Source organism: Elephas maximus, chromosome 17, assembly GCF_024166365.1.
Source record: "Elephas maximus indicus isolate mEleMax1 chromosome 17, mEleMax1 primary haplotype, whole genome shotgun sequence".
Lineage (NCBI taxonomy): Eukaryota > Metazoa > Chordata > Mammalia > Proboscidea > Elephantidae > Elephas > Elephas maximus.
In genome coordinates this window covers 46,882,689-46,899,416 of record NC_064835.1, presented here as the reverse complement: position 1 = coordinate 46,899,416, position 16,728 = coordinate 46,882,689, and the positions used below count along the sequence as shown (strand labels likewise).

General features: G+C 43.2%; 1 protein-coding gene across 1 annotated transcript in view; it reads right to left on the bottom strand.

Moving 5' to 3' along the window:
* EIF2AK3 (eukaryotic translation initiation factor 2 alpha kinase 3) overlaps positions 1-1,381 on the bottom strand; it is a 100,660-nt gene extending 99,279 nt beyond the window's left edge. The window contains exon 1 of the mRNA XM_049856431.1: positions 866-1,381. Within this exon, the coding sequence (XP_049712388.1) occupies positions 866-1,176 (311 nt within the window). The 5' untranslated portion in view covers positions 1,177-1,381. The remainder of the gene's footprint in view (positions 1-865) is intronic.
* Between the last annotated feature and the right edge of the window lie 15,347 nt (positions 1,382-16,728).

Sequence of the window (16,728 nt, the reverse complement as noted above, 5' to 3'; positions counted from 1 at the left end):
AGCAAGTCTGATTCGGCAAAACTGGGGTGGGGCCCCGAACACCAAACGTTTAACCAGCATCCCCGGTGATTTCGATGCAGGTGTTCCTCAGATCTCACTCGGGAGAACTACTGACCTCGGCCCTCCTCTGGGGGCACTACCGTTACAACAAAACCAAACCCATCGCCGTCGGGTCGATTCCGACTCATAGCGACCCTATGGGACAGATTACAGGGTTGTGTGTACAAAGAAATCTCTCGAAAGCCCTTTCCCAAAACAGCGGTCAAAACAGCACCGATGTGAGGTGATTCGCTTAAGAAAACATCGGAGAAAAAGTTCCTTGTAGAACGAATCAAGCCCGAAAACAATGACAGAGAGAAAGTGGCGTTTCTTTCCCACCCCGCCAGCGAGGACCCGGCGCTCGACAGCGAAGCCCGGCCAGTCGCTGGCCCGGGGCTGGAAGAGGGTCGCGGCCCCGCATTGCCGGCTTCCACTGCCCACCGCCGGCTCCCCATGCCCACCTCCGGCTCCCACTGCCCACCGCCGGCTCCCCATGCCCACCTCCGGGTCCCACTGCCCACCTCCGGGTCCCCATGTCCACCTCCGGGTCCCACTGCCCACCGCCGGCTCCCACTGCCCACCTCCGGGTCCCACTGCCCACCTCCGGGCCCCCATGCCCACCTCCGGGTCCCCATGCCCACCTCCGGGTCCCCATGCCCACCGCCGGCTCCCACTGCCCACCTCCGGGTCCCCATGCCCATAGCCGGCTCACGAGTCGTCCTCCGCCGGCCCCGGATCCCGGCGCTCCACGCCCCCTGCGCTCACGTGCGTAAACAAGTACCTCCCGGGGGTCCGCGGCCCCGGCGCCCAGCCCGCGCCCCCTCACCTGCCCCGCGGCCGCAGCGCCGCCTCGTCTGCGGCTTCCGACTCCCGCGGCTCTTGCTCGCCCGCAGTGGCTGGCAGCGCCTCGGCGTCCTCCACGGTCACCTCAGACGCAGTCACAGCCCCCGCCGCCGGCACCCGGGCGGCAGACGTGGGAGCAGCTGCGGCCCCGAGGCCGAGCGCCGCATCCTCTGACAGCGCAGGGAGGTCGCGGACGTGCCCCGCGGCCACCGTCCCGGCCGTGAGGCGCAGCAGCAGCAGCAGCAGCAGCAGCAGCGCCCGCGAGAGCAGCCCCGGGCAGGTGGCGCGCTCCATCAGCGGCCGGCCCCGCGCGCGGGCATGGATGCGCAGCCGCCGGCGCCCTCCTCTCCAGCGGCTCGGAGCCCCCTACCACGGCGAGGATGCGCTAGGAACCCCACCGCCGCCCTGACTGCCGGGACAGCCAGCCGAGTTCCCCGGGCCACGTCTTAGCCCTGCCTTCTGTACTGTCACCTGACTGACAGCTTCCCTCGGATATCGCCCATTGAGCGAACTGGCCGCGCGCCTGTCCTCCGATTGGCTGTGGCCACCGCCACTCCGGAGACCCTGTTGGGGAAGGTGGGCTTTCCCCGGTGGTTCGCAGCGCGCGGCCCAATCAAATCATACTTTCGTCGCCCGATGCCTGGCCCTCTTCCGGGCTCTGTAACCCAATGAGAAAGGCCCCTCCCCGCAGCGTTCTTACCGGACTGGCGAGCTCCGGAGCGCCGGCAGACTTTCCCCGAAGCCGATTTGCCATCGCGATGGTTGGTCTCGCCCCCAAAGCGAGGCGCTGGAGAAGACTTGGAAGCTCATTGGTGGAAGCGGAGGCCCCACCGAGGCCTGAGATAAAATTTTCTTGATTGGCTGGAAGCTGCACTTAATACGTGGCGGATTCTGACTGTGAAGAGGGACGTCCCCAGTGAAAGGAAGAGTGGGAGGCAGGTCCCTGGTGGCCGGGAGCGGCCGACCTTCAAGGAGCTGTCGTTGTGGCTCTTCTAAAAGTCTGGTCAGTTTAGAAAAACAAGCGAAGCATGGAAAATAAGTGGCTGAACAAATGGCCTGGTCCATGGATGTGGAAGGGGTGACCCGTACGGGTTCAAGAGACGAGCCTACCAGTGGCTGCGAAGATGCTGAGAATTACAGCTTGTAGATGACAGTGACCTAGAGATACCAGTCTGCCCGACAAGCCTCCTTCATAAAAGGGGAAGGAACTGAGGCCTTGTGCACTCACGTAATTTCTGTAAGGTCCCGTAGCCAGTGATTTACAGAACCGTGACTTTAATTCGAGTCTTCGTGACTCCGGTCTGGTGGATCGTGTACCTCACTATAGGGCTTACCAAAGCGGGTGATGAAAGGGCAAAAGGCCAAACTGGAGGAGATTTGATTGTTCACCTACGGAATTTGAACTTTTCGTGTAACAAATGAGGGCACTGAATATTTTTGAGCAGATAGTGGAACGGTATGAATTAAGATTGGGGAAGATGCTTCGCGTCAGCAGTGTATTCAGAAAGAGTAGCAGGGAAGAAGCTTGAAAGGTGAGGAGACTTAACTGGGAGCGTTTGGCCCCCATCAAAGCACAGCTAAGAATGTTTTAAATGTTCTCCATTTACATACAAACATCTCCCGTCCCAAACTCACGCAGACAAACAAAAACCACTTTCCCCCTCAGCTTTCACATTTCCTTGCTCCTCTGTACTGTGAAAGCCTTCAGATTTTTATACAGAGAAGCCCTGGTGGGGCAGGTGGTTGAACTACTCTTCTCCCGTTGTCAAACTCTAGTCTGACTTTCTTTCCCTCAAGTCCACGAAAACTGGCCTTGCTGAGGCCACCATTTCTAAATTTAAATAATATTTCTCATTCTTCATCTTATCAGCTGTATTTCACCCAGTAACTCAGTCTTTATGAAAAAATTTTCACTGGTTTTCCTGATTCCACATAGGGCAGGTCATGGTATTTACTTTTTCAAAACCCTCTTATGGTGCCCCAGTTCACACAGGATAAAAGCCAAAGTCCCTACAGTAGACTACCAGGTGCCACACAATCTGGCTTTCACTCTTTCACTGACCTCAACTACTACTGAGCAGTATATGCCCACTCCATCCTACCCACGCTGACCTCCTTGCTGTTATAAAGCTAGCCAAGCAAGTCCCACCTAGGGGGTTTTCATTTGCTATTTTTTCTGCCTAGGAAACTCTTCCCAGGATACCCACAAAGCTTGTTCCCTCACTTCCTTCAAGATTCTATTCAAATGTTAACTTCCCAGGGAAGCCTTTTCTCACTATCCACCTAAAATTCACATATACCCTCCCCACCCCCTCGCTTCTTATGTTTACTTATCTCCTTAATTCATAGATATTATGATTTACGTATTTGTATATTGTCTGTCTCTCTCCACTAGTATATCACTTCTGTGAGGATTTTCACACTGATATATTTCAAGGAAGGACCCCTGGTGGGGCAGTGGGTAAGCACTTGACTGCTAAACAAATATCAGTGGTTTGAACCCACCAGCTTCTCCTTGGGAGAAAGATGTGGCAGTCTGCTTCTAGAGATATTACAGCCTTGGAAACCCTGTGGGGCAGTTCTGCTCTGTCCTATAGGGTCATTATGAGTTGGAATTGACGGCAACAGGTTTGGAATTTTCTGGTATATTGCAAGGGCCTAAAACAGGGTGTCAGCCCCTGGATTTGTTCTAACTGATGATATTGAGCTTTCCCATCATCTCTTTCCACAGATGTGGTCGATATGATTCCTGTATATTCCACCTGGCGAAGTTCATCTGTATAGTTGCCATTTACGTTGTAGAAAAAGGTATTTCCGATGAATAGGTCGTTGTGTGGCAAAATTGTATCGTGATATCTCCGGCGTCATTTCTATCACTCTGGCCACCAATGACCTATTGAATGGAAATACTTTTTTCAACTACATAAGCAGTGACTATACACACGGACCTCACCAGATGGAATACACAGGAATCAAAACAAGTACATCTGTGGAAAGAGACCATAGAGAATCTCAGTATCATCTGTCAGAACAAGGCCAGGGGCCGACTGCAGAACAGACCATCAATTGCTCATATGTAAGTTCAACTGAAGCTGAAGAAAATTAAAACAAGCCCACCAGAGCCAAAGTATGACCTTGAGTATATCCCACCTGAATTTAGAGACCATATCAAGAATAGATTTGACACATTGAACACTAATGACCGAAGACCAGATGAGCCGTGGGATAATATCAAGGGCATCATACATGAAGAAAGCAAAAAGTCATTAAAAAGACAGGAAAAAAAGAAAAGACCAGAATGTATATCAAAAGAGACTCTGAAATTTGCTCTTGAATGTAGAGTAGCTAAAGCAAATGGAAGAAATAATGAAGTAAAAGAGCTCAACAGAAGATTTCAAAGGGTGGCTTGAGAAGACAAAATAAAGTATTATAATGAAATGTGCAAAAATCTGGAGTTAGAAAAACAAAAGGGAAGAACATGCTTGGCATTTCTCAAACTGAAAGAACTGAAGAAAAATTCAAGCCCCAAGTTGCAATATTGAAGGATTCTATGGGCAAAATTTTAAATGACACAGGAAGCATCAAAAGAAGATGGAAGAATACACAGAGTCACTGTACCAAAAAGAATTGGTCAACGTTCAACCATTTCAGGAAGTGGCATATGACCAAGAACCGATGGTATTGAAGGAAAAGGTCCAAGCTGCACTGAAGGCACTGGTGAAAAACAGGGCTCCAGGAATCAATGAAATAAAAATTGAGATGTTTCAGCAAAAGGATGCAACACTGGAAGTGTTCACTCGTCTATGCCAAGAAATTTGGAAGACAGCTACCTGGCCAGCTGAGTGGAAGAGATCCATGTTTGTGCCCATTCCAAAGAAAGGTGATCCAATGGAATGTGGACATTTTTTAACAATATCATTAATATCACACATAAGTAAAAATTTGCTGAGGATAATTAAAAAAGGGCTGTGCCAGTATATTGATAGGGAACTGCCAGAAATTCAAGCCAGATTCAGAAGAGGAGGTGGAACGGGGGATATCATTGCTAATGTCAAATGGATCTTGGCTGAAAGCAGAGAATACCAGAAAGATGTTTACCTGTGTTTTATTGACTATGCAAAGGCATTTGACTTTCTGGATCATAACAAATTATGGGTAACATTGTGAAGAATGGGACTTCTAGAACACTTAATTGTGCTCACGAGGAACCTATACATAGATTAAGAGGTGGTCAGTCATTCAGATAGAACAAGGAGTTACTGCTCTTAATCTGAGCTAATAAATTAGGAGTCTCCTTGCCACCTGTCATAAATCGAATTGTGTCCTCCCAAAATATCTGTCGGCTTTGGCTATGATTCCCAGTACTGTATCATTGTCCACCATTTTGTCATCTGATATGATTTCCCTGTGTGTTGTAAATCCTGTCTTTATGATGTTGATGAGATGGGATTAGCGGCAGTTATGTAAACTCAGCCTACAAGTTTAATCTACAATTTAAGCCAATCTCTTTTGAGATATAAATGAGAGAAGCGAGCAGAGAATCATGGGAATCTCATACCACCAAGGAAGGAGCACCAGGAGCATAGCACATCCTTTGGACCTGGGGTTCCTGCACTGAGAAACACCTTGGCCAGTGGAAGATTGATGACAAGGACCTTCCTCCAGAGCCGACAAAAAAAAAGTCTTCCCCTGGAGCTGGTACCCTGATTTTGCACTTCTGGGCTACTAGACTGAGAGAATAAATTTCTGTTTATTAAGGCCATCCACTTGTAGTATTTCTGTTATTGCACCACTAGGTAACTAAGACACCACCTATAAATGGACCTGAAGTTTTGTTCATTCATTTTTTTCACTCAACATTCAGGGAGTACCACGAGCCACCTACAAGTAGTGAGAATAAAGATATGAACAAAACAGTCATGGTCCCTGCCCTTCTGAAGCTTAAAATCTAGTTATGGAGATAGATATTAATAATCACTCAAATAGTTACTGTCTTAGTTTCCTAGGGCTGCTGTAACAGAAATAGCACAAGTGCGTGGCTTTAAAGAACAAATTTATTTTCTCACAGTTTGGGACACGAGAAGACTGAATTTAGGGTGGCAGCTTTAGGGGAGTCTTTCTGTCAGCTATGAGGGAAGATCCTTGTCTCCCTGTATTCCTTGGTTCCTCTTAGGTCTTCACATGGCATCTATATTCCCCTTCCCCCACATACTGTCCCCCCCACCCCCACCCCACTTCTTGCTTCTGTGTCCAGTCTGTTCTTTGTTATAAACTCAGAAGGGATCAAGTTTAGGACACAACCTACACTGATATGACCTCATTATCATAGCAGGGAGAATTCTATTCCCAAACATCCATGGGTATAGTGATTAGGATTCCAACACGTAAATCGGGGAGGGGACACAATTCAATCTATAACACTTATATTATTAAAACTAAGATAAGTGCTATGGTGAAACAGGCACAGGCAGAAAAGCAAAGCAATGCAAAATGCCAGTAACAAGAGACAAGCTCTATACTCAGGGTAGTCCAGTGAATCACTTAATATGGCCCTTCTAGCCATAGTCCTTATAACTCCCACAAAGCGACTCAGTAGGACTATGCGAATAAGGTATATGGGTACCCTAATGAAGGGATTGGTCAGGTTTTTTTGTTTTTGTTGTGCGTTGGGTGAAAGTCGATGGCTCAAGTTAGTTTCTCATACAAAAATTTATATACACATTGTTACTTGACCCTAGTTGCTATCTCTATAATGTGAAGCACACTCCCCCTTTCCACCCCAGATTTCGCGTGTCTGTTCAGCTGGGTCCTATCCCTTTCTACCTTTTCATCTCGCCTCCGGACAGAATGACCAATTTAGTCTCCATATTTATTTGAACTCTTTTATCTATTTGAACTAAGAAGCACCCTATTCATGAGTATCATTTTATGTCTTATTGTCCAGTCTAATCTTGGGAGAGTTACCTTCAGGAAAGGTTTTAGTTCTGGGTTAACAGAGAGTCTGGGTCCTTGTCTTCTGGGGTTCCTCTAGTCTCGGTCAGACCATTAAGTCTGATCTTTTTATGGGAATTTGAGTTCTGCACCACACTTTTCCCCTGCTCTGTCAAGGACTGTCTGTTGTGTTCTCTGTCAGGGTGGTCATTGGTGGTAGCCAGGCACGATCTTTAGTACTTCTGGTCTCAGGCTGACGGAGTCTCTGGTTTATGTGGCCCTTTTTGTCTCTTGGGCTAATACTTGCCTTCTGTCTTTGGTGTTCTTCATTTTCCTTTATTCCAGGTAGGCTGGGACCAATTGATGCATTGTAGATGGCCGGTCGCAAGCTTTTAAGACCCCAGACACCACACACCAAAGTAAGATGCAGAACATTTTAATAAACTTTGTTATGCCGATTGACCTAGATGGCCCCTGAAACCATGGTTCCCCTACCCCCGCCCCTGTTACTCCGTCCCTCAAAGTGTTTGGTTGTAGTCCAGTTGTGCAGACTTCCCCTGTATTGTGTGTTGTCCTTCCCTTCACCTAAGGTAATTCTTGTCTACTCTCTAGTTAGTGAATTCCCCTGTCCCTCCTTCCCCACCCATGTAACCATCAAAGAATGTTTTCTTCTGTGTTTAAACCCTTTCTTGAGTTCTTATAATAGTGGTCTCATACAATATTTGTCCTTTAGCAACTGATTAATTTCACCCAGCATAATACCTACCGGCTTCATTCATGGCATGAGATGTTTCAAGGAGTCATCGTTTTTCTTTATCGTTGCATAGTATTCCATTGTGTGAATATCCCATAATTTGTTTATCCATTCATCTGTTGATGGGCACCAAGGTTGTTTCCATCTTTTTGCTATTGTGAATAGTGCTGCAAGGAACATGGGTGTACATATATCTATTTGTGCGATGGCTCTTATTTCTCTAGGATATATTACAAGGAGTTGGATTGCTGGATCATATGGTACTTCTGTTTCTAATTTTTAAAGGAAGTGCCAAATCAAATTCCAAAGTGGTTGTACCATTTTACATTCCCACCAGAAGTGTATAAGTGCTCCAGTCTCTCCACAACCTCACCAACATTTATTATTTTGTGGTTTTTGGATTAATGCCAGCCTTGTTGGAGTGAGATGGAATCTCATTCTCTAATGGCTTTTTTTTTTTAATGGCTAACCAGAGAAGGTGGATTCTTTGAGGTTTTCTGTGTATAAGGTCATATCATCTGCAAATAGGGATACTTTTACTTCTTCCTTACCAATTTATTTCTTTATCTAGCTTAACTGCTCTGGCTCGGACCTCTAGCACAGTGTTGAATAAGAGTGGTGGTAAGGGGCATCCTTCTCTGTTTCCTGCATTTCTCTAATTGCTAATGATTGTGAGCATCTCTTCATATATCTGTTAGCTACCTGAATGTCTTCTTTAGTGAAGTGTCTGTTCATATCTTTTGCCCATTTTTTAATTGGGTTATTTGTCTTTTTGTAGTTGAGTTTTTGCAGTATCATGTAGATTTTAGAGATCAGGCGCTGATTGGAAATGTCATAGCTAAAAACTTTTTCCTAGTCTGTAGGTAATCTTTTTACTCTTTTGGTGAAGTCTTTGGATGAACATAACTGTTTGAGTTTTAGGAGCTCCCAGCTATCTAGTTTTTCTTCTGCATTGTTAGTAATGTTTTGTATACTGTTTATGCCATATATTAGGGTTCCTAGCATTGTCCCTATTTTTTCTTCCATGATCTCTATCATTTTAGATTTTATATTTAGATCTTTGATCCATTTTGAGTTTGTTTTTGCACATGGTGTGAGATATGGGTCTTGTTTCATTTTTTTGCAGATGGATATTCAGTTATACCAGCACCATTTGTTAAAGAGACCATCTTTTCCCCATTTAACAGTAGGGCCTTTCTCAAGTATCAGCTGCTCATAGGTGGACAAATTTACATCTGGATTCTCAATTCTGTTCCACTGGTCTATGTATCTGTTGTACCAGTACCAGGCTGTTTTGTCTACCATGGTGGTATAATAGGTTCTAAAATCAGGTAGGTGTGAGGCCTCCCGCTTTGTTCTTCTTCTTCAGTAATGCTTTACTTATCTGGGGCCTCTTCCCTTTCCATATGAAGTTGACGATTTGTTATGCCATCTCATTAAAAAATGTCGTTGGAATTTAGAATCGGGATTCCATTGTATCTCTAGATGGCTTTGGGTAAAATTGACATTTTCAGTGTTGAGTCTTCCTATCCATGAGCAAGGTATCTTTTTCCACTTCTGTAGGTCTCTTTTGGTTTCTTGCAGTGGTATCTTGCAGTTTTCTTTGCATAGGTCTTTTATGTCTCTGGTTAGATTTATTCCTAATTATTTTATCTTCTTCGGGGCTATTGTATATGGTATTGATTTGGTGATTTCCTTTTCCAAGTTCTCTTTGTTCGTGTAGAGGAATCCAACTGATTTTTGTATGTTTATCTCGTATCCTGATACTTTGCAAAACTATTAGTTCCAGTAGTTTTTTAAAAAAATTAAACAGTTTATTTTATGATAATTGTAGATTCATATGCAGTTGTAAGAAATAATACAGAGAGATCCTGTGTACCCTTTAATCAGTTTTCCTCAATAATAACCTTTTACAAAACTATAGCACAATATCACAACAAGAATATCGACATTGATACAGTCAGGATACAAAATATTTCCATCACCACAAAATCCCCGTATTGTCCTTTTATAGCCACACTCACTTCCCCCCCACTCTCACCTCCTCCTTAACCCCTGGCAACTACTAATTAATTTGGTATTTCTAAAATTGTGTCATTTAAATAATGTTATATAAATATATCCATACAGTATGTAACCTTTGGGATTAGCTTTTTTTTTTTTTTTCAGTCAGCATGATTGTCTGGAGATTCACCCAGGCTGTTTCCAGTAGTTTTCTTGTGCATCCTTTGGGGTCTTCTCTGTATAAGATCACATCATCTGCAAATAGGGATATTTTACTTCTTCCTTACCAATATGAATGGCCTTTATTTCTTTATCTAGCCTAATTGCTCTGGCTAGGACCTCTAGCACAATGTTGAGTAAGAGTGGTGGTAAGGGGTATCCTTCTCTGGTTCCTGATCTCAAGGGGAATGCTTTCAGACTCTCTCCATTTAGGGTGATGTTGGCTGTTGGCTTTGTATAAATGTCCCTTAGTATGTTGAGGAATTTCCTTTCTATTCTTATTTTGCTGAGTTTTTATCATGAATGTGTGTTGAACTTTGTCAAATGTCTTTTCTGCATCAATTGATAAAATCATGTGGTTCTTTTGTTTTATTTATATGATAGATTATATTGATTGTTTTTCTAATGTTGAACTATCCCTGCATACCTGGTATGAATTCCACTTGGTCATGGTGAATTTTTTTTTTTTTTATATATATTGTTGAATTCTATTGGCTAGAATTTTGTGGGGGATTTTTGCATCCATGTTCCTGAGGAATATTGGTCTGTAATTTTCTTTTTTTTTGTGGTGTCTTTAACTAGTTTTGGTATCAGGGTTATGCTGGCTTCATAAAATGAGTTTGGGAGTATTCCATCCTTTTCTATGCCCTGAAATGCCTTCATTAGTAGAGGTGTTAACTCTTCCCTGAAAGTTTGGTAGAATTCTCCAGTGAAACCATCAGGGCCAGGGTTTTTTTTGCTGGGAGTTTTTTAATGACCTTTTCAATCTCTTCTTTTGTTATAGGTTTATTTAGTTGTTCTACCTCCGTTTATGTTAGTTTAGGTAGGTAGTGTGTTTCTAGAAATTTGTCCATTTCCTCTAGATTTTCAAATTTGTTGGAGTATAGTTTTTTATAGTATTCTGTTATGATTATTTAATTTCAGTTGGATCTGTTATGGTATCACCCTTCTCATTTCTTATTCAGGTTATTTGCTTTCTCTCCTGTTTTTCTTTTGTTAATTTGACCGATGGTTTACTGATTTTGTTGATCTTTTCAAAGAACCAGCTTTTGATCTTGTTAACTCTTTCAATTGTTTTTCTATTCTCTATTTCATTTAATTCTCCTCTAATTTTTATTATTTCCTTTCTCCTGGTGCCCAAGGGCTTCTTTTGCTGCTCTCTTTCTACTTGTTCAAGTTGTAGGGTTAATGTTTTGATTCTGGCCCTTTTTTCTTTTTGTATGTATGCGCTTACTGCTATAAATTGACCTCTGAGCACTGCTTTTGCTGTGTCCCAAAGGTTCTGGTGGGATGTGTTTTCATTCTCATTTGATTCTGTGAATTTCTTTATTCCATCCTTAATTTCTTCTACTACCCAGTAGCCTTTGAGCAAGGTATTGTTCAGTTTCCATGTATTTGATTTTTCTTTTCTTGGCCTTTTCTGTTATTGATTTCTACTTTTATGGTCAGAAAAGATGTTTTGTAATATTTTGATGTTTTAGATCCTGTTAAGGCTTGCTTTGTGGCCTAATATGTGGTCTATACTGGAGACTATTTCATGTTCATCGGAAAAGAAAGTATGTTTGGCTGCTTTTCGGTGGAGTGTTCTATATATGTCTATGAGATCAAGTTGGTTGACTGTGGTATTTAACTCTTCTGTGTCTTTATTGAGCTTTTTTCTTGATGTTCTGTCTTTCATTGAAAGTGGTATGTTGAAGTCTTCTACTATTATTGTGGAGCTGCCTGTTTCTCTTTTCAATGCCTTTAGAGTTTGTTTTATGTATTATGGAGCCCTGTCATTGGATGCATAAATATTTATTATGGTTATGTCCTCCTTGTGTAAAAACCCAAAAAACCCAGTGCCATACTGACCCTTTGGTCATTATATACTGTCCTTCCTTATCCTTTGTTACAGATTTTACTTTAAAGTCTATTCTGTCAGAGAGTAATATTGCCACTCCTGCTCTTTTTTGATTGTTGTTTGCTTGATATATTTTTTCCATCCTTTGAGTTTTAGTTTGTTTGTGTCTTTAAGTCTAAGGTGTGTCTCTCGTAGGCAGCACACAGATGAATTGTGGTTTTTTTTTTTTTTTTTAATCCATTCTGCCACTCTGTCTCTTTATTGGTGCATTTAGTCCCTTTACATTCAGCGTAATTATTGATATGTATGAGTTTAGTGCTGTCACTTTGATGTCTTTTTTTGTGTGTGTGTTGGTGACAGTTTCTTTGTTCTACTTAATTTTCTGTGCTGGGTCGTTGTTCTTTATGTATTTTCTTTTCATCGTTGTTGATTTTGTATTTACTGAGTGTTTATGCTTTTCTTGTTTTTTATTTTGATGGGTAAGATTGTTAGTTTCTTTTGTGGTTACCTTAATATTTACCTCTATTTTCTAAGTTTAAACCAATTGTTTATTTCTTTATATCACCTTGACTTCCTCTCCATATGGAAGACCTATGACTGCATTTTTAGTCCCACTTTTTTGTTTTAATGTTGTCATCTTTTACATATTGACGTCTCTGTTTCCCTATTTTCAGTGTTCTGGCTTTGATTTATTTTTGTGACTTCCCTATCTGGGTTGATATCTGGTTGCTCTGTCCTGTGTTCTAGTCTTGGGTTGTTATCTGATGTTATTGATTTTCTAACTGGAGGACTCCCTTTAGTATTTCTTGTAATTTTGGCTTGATTTTTGCAAATTTCCTTAACTTCTGTTTATCTGGAAATGCCCTAGGTTTACCATCATATTTGAGAGAGTTTTCTGGATATATAATTCTTGGCTGGCAATTTTTTTCCTTCAAGGCTTTATATATGTCATCCCATTGCCTTCTTGCCTGCATGGTTTCTGCTGAGTAGTCTGAGCTTAGGCTTATTGACTCTCCTTTGTAGATGACTTTTCTTTTATCCCTAGCCACTCTTAAAATTCTCTTTTTATCTTTGGTTTTGGCAAGTTTGATTATAATATGTCTTGGTGACTTTCTTTTGGGATCTATCCTGTGTGGGATTTGATAAGCTTATTGGATAGATATCTTCTCATCTTTCACAATATCAGGGAAGTTTTATGCCAACAAATCTTCAACAATTCTCTCTGTATTTTCTGTTATTACCCCCTGTTCTGGTACTCCAATCACTTTTAGGTTATTCCTCTTGATAGAGTCCCACATAATTCTTAGGGTTCCTTCCTTGTTTAAAATTCTTTTATCTGATTTTTCATCAAATAATTTGGTGTCAAGTACTTCTATGTTGAATTTCACCAATTTTGACTTCCATTGCCTCAATTCTGCTCTTATCACTTTCTAAGGAGTTGTCTAATCCTGAAATTTTATTGTTAATCTTTTGGATTTCTGTTTGCTGTCTCTCTTTGTTTTCTTGCAACCTGCTAAATTTGTCATTATACTCTTGAATAACCTTCTTACATTCCTCCCTTGCTTTGTCTGTGTGTTCCTTTGCTTAGTCTGCATTTTGCATGATCTTCTTCCTAATCTCTTGAAAAGCCGTGTGTATTAATCTTTTGAATTCTACCTCCAGTAATTCCAAGGAGTTCTCTTCCTCTGTGAGGTTTCTTGAGTCGTTGTTGTGGTCACTTGCTGAAGCCATCATGGTCTGCGTCTTAATGTGATTTGATATTGGCTGTTGTTTCCGAGCCATCAGTAAGTTATTTATTTATTTTATGTTTGCTTACTGCGTCCAAACTTCTTGTTTTGTTTTGTTTTGATATGCCCAGATAGACTGGTTGTGTAAGTTAGTTTGACTTTTGGCATCTTTCAAGTTCTTACCTCCTGTCACCAGGTGGTTAGAGCTATTACTAGGTATGTGAGCCCAGGAGTCCATTTATTTTTCTCATGTGGATTCAGCTCAGGAGTCCAGGTCCTTAGTCACCAAGTGTGTGGTGCAGGCTCTCACCTACAGTTCTAGACAGGAAGAGGTGATTGGAGTAGGCACAGGTATCCGGCTGCAGTAGGGGATCATGTGCTGAACAAGGCTGGGTGCTTACGGCTGCCCCTGAGTGCTTGGGTAGAAAGTGTGTCCCTGTTCCCTATAGCTTGTAAGTGAGTAGATTTTGCAGCCAGACTTTGGGCACCCAATGCTGTTGACTGTAGAGACTGGGAGGCAACACTTCTTCTTGGACAACTGTTGTGGGTGGCTAGATGGAGTAGGTGAAACCACCAGTCCTCAGGCCCCTGATGTCCCTGCTTAATGGGCAGGGTAGTGTCAAACATCATGAATCTGCCACTCCCCCTTATAGCTGTTGCAGATGAAAATAGACTTTAGGTATACACCCTGTTGTACTGGGCTAATGAGCGCCTATACTGTTGAAATGGGCCCACACAGGTCTAGGCATAGGTGAAAGGCGTTCAAAGTCTGTGAATCCCTTATGCCTGTGCCTAGGCAAAGGGGCTGTGCCCACCCTGAGTTCCTGGCTTAGGGGAACTGGTAGATTATTTTTTTCTGTTTGTTAATTTGTTCCCTTTCCACAGCTGGGAGAATGGCTTTGGGCATATGATGGATCCTACTTCTGGCCCAGGGGGCACAGCAATCACCGAAGCCAGACCGGGACTCAGAGCAGAGCAGGTACAGGGCAGGTAAGTGGGAGAGGTACTTCCCAAAGGGAGGAAGGGTTATTTTGATCCGTGTGGTAGTTTAGATGCTTGTACTTATCTTTCTTCGATTAAGCACCGCTTCTCCCTGGTTCCAGAGGCTTGAGTAGATTCTCTTTGATGTTCAGGGCTCCTAGATTATCACATATAATCAATTCACTTGTTTTTTCAGGTCTTTATTGTAAGAGAGACCACAGACAGGAGGCATCTGACTACTCTGCTATCTTGCCCCCGCCTCGGAATTGGTCAGTTTTACCATCCCACTACGCTAAAAACGAGCCATCCCAAGGGTGGGAGGGGAGGATCTTACCACCTCAAGAAAGGAGAACCAAGAGTGGAGCATGTCCTTCAGACTTGGGATCCCTGTGCTGAGAACCTGGAACAAGGAGACAGAGAGAGAGCTTGTAACACTGAAGAAGCAGCAGCAGAGAAATGGTGACAGTAGAGGCAGGAGATCAGCTAGAGACTGACAGGAGACAGCGCAATGGGCTTCCCAGTTTCCGGAGGGAGAATGCTGGGTGCCTTCAGGCAGGAGGTTTGTTGGCATAGTAGGGTTCCTCTGGGCACTTGGTGGAGCTAGGTTTGTGGATCCATTGAGCTAAGCACCTTTGGGCTGAGGCTTACTGGTGGAGTGGAGTGCCTGTGGGGACTCATCAGCAGAGGTTAAAAAAAAAAGCTTTGTAAAACTTACTCAAGCAGGACAGATGCCAAGTCAAGGGGCTGAAGGGCCAAGGACCAGGAAGAGACCTGCGTGCCGGCATGGCTGACAAGAGACTGTCCTAATGGAAGAACTGTATCCTAAGCATTCTGGAACCTAAAATGTAACCTGTTACTTCCCTAATAAATCCCATAATCTGAGTCTGTGAGTTCTGTGTGGCCACTGCAATGAATTATCAAATGCAGCAGAGAAGTAGAGAATGCCGTGGGAGGGACGTTTCTTGTTAGAATTAGTAAAAAGAACTGGCAAGAAGAGGCATGTCTGACCTCCTTCCGCCTCATACGAATCAGCCTTAGGCTGTTGATTTTGATTCTCCTTCCTCCTGTGCTGCTAACCAAAGGGTCGGCAGTTCAAATCCACCAGGCGCTCCTTGGAAACTCTATGGGACAGTTTTACTCTGTCCTATATGGTCGCTATGAGTCGGAATCGACTCGAGGGCACTGGGTTTGGTTTTTTTGTTGGTCCTCCTTGTGGAGTAAGAGGAGATCAGATGCTGCCCCAAACCATTTTTACACTCAGGAAAAAAAAATGCTAATGCTTCCATTATGGAAAATGAAGAAAGTCCTGAGTCAAGATCAGCTAACTGGGAAAATAACTTGAAGGAGGGAAAAGAGAGTCTGCCAGGTTTAGAACAGCGTGGAAAGTCATAATGACTGTATGGAAGTTCTGAAGTCTGAGGCTGAGTGCTTCAGGAAGATGTAAGGACGTTGGGATCAGGCATGATAGCTGGCCAGTGACTCTGAGCCAAGAAAATAAGCTGGCACTTAGGTACCCTGAGCCAGGGCTTCCCAGAGCAATTAGGATTCCAAAGTGAGCATGGTCCAGAAGGTCAGCAAAACAGGTCAGAGATTTAGAAATGTTCGGCTCAGTTCATTAACAGAGAAAGTCTGTATCTGTTGGGATTGTACTTTATTGTAAATAACAAAAACCCTGCCATATGATTTAGTAAATAATATTGGAACCATTATTCCCCGTTCTTGAGCATAGAAAATGTGACCCAGCTGGAGCTGGGCTCACAAGGGCTCACAAAAACTCACAAGGATACATCAACTGGGTTTGGAGGTATAAAGACAACAGCTAAGATAATCTTAGAAAATATCTTTTTTTTTTCGGTAAGCCAATCAAACAGAATACAAAAGACTTTCCACTCATCTTTTTCTGTTAGCATTTAGTGAATAGAAAATTTGTTGGACCAATGAAGACCCTCCTGACTGTCAGTTAGTGAAACCTGTACCAATGATTGTTAAGAAAGGCAATTCAAAATGTAAGATCACGGTTTCTACCAATCTGTGAAAAGGTGAAGCTTCCAGTGGTTTTGCTCATTTGTCATGTTAATGTATACTGATGATTCTGTAAAGTTCCTCGGACTCGGACAGGCGGGGCTGTGGCAGCATGCTTGTCCATTTTCCCAACCTTGCTTATTCGGTAATATTCTTTGGACCTGGGCAGACATGGCTGTGGCAGCATGCTTGCCCGTTTTCCCATTCTTGCCTGTTCTGTAATAATCTTTGGACCTGGGCAGACATGGCTGTGGCAGCATACTTATCCGTTTTCCTACTTCTGTCTATTCTGTAATATCCTTTGGACTTGGACCAGACATGGCTCTAGCAGTGTGCTTTCCGTTCTCCCACTTTTGTTTGTTCCGTAA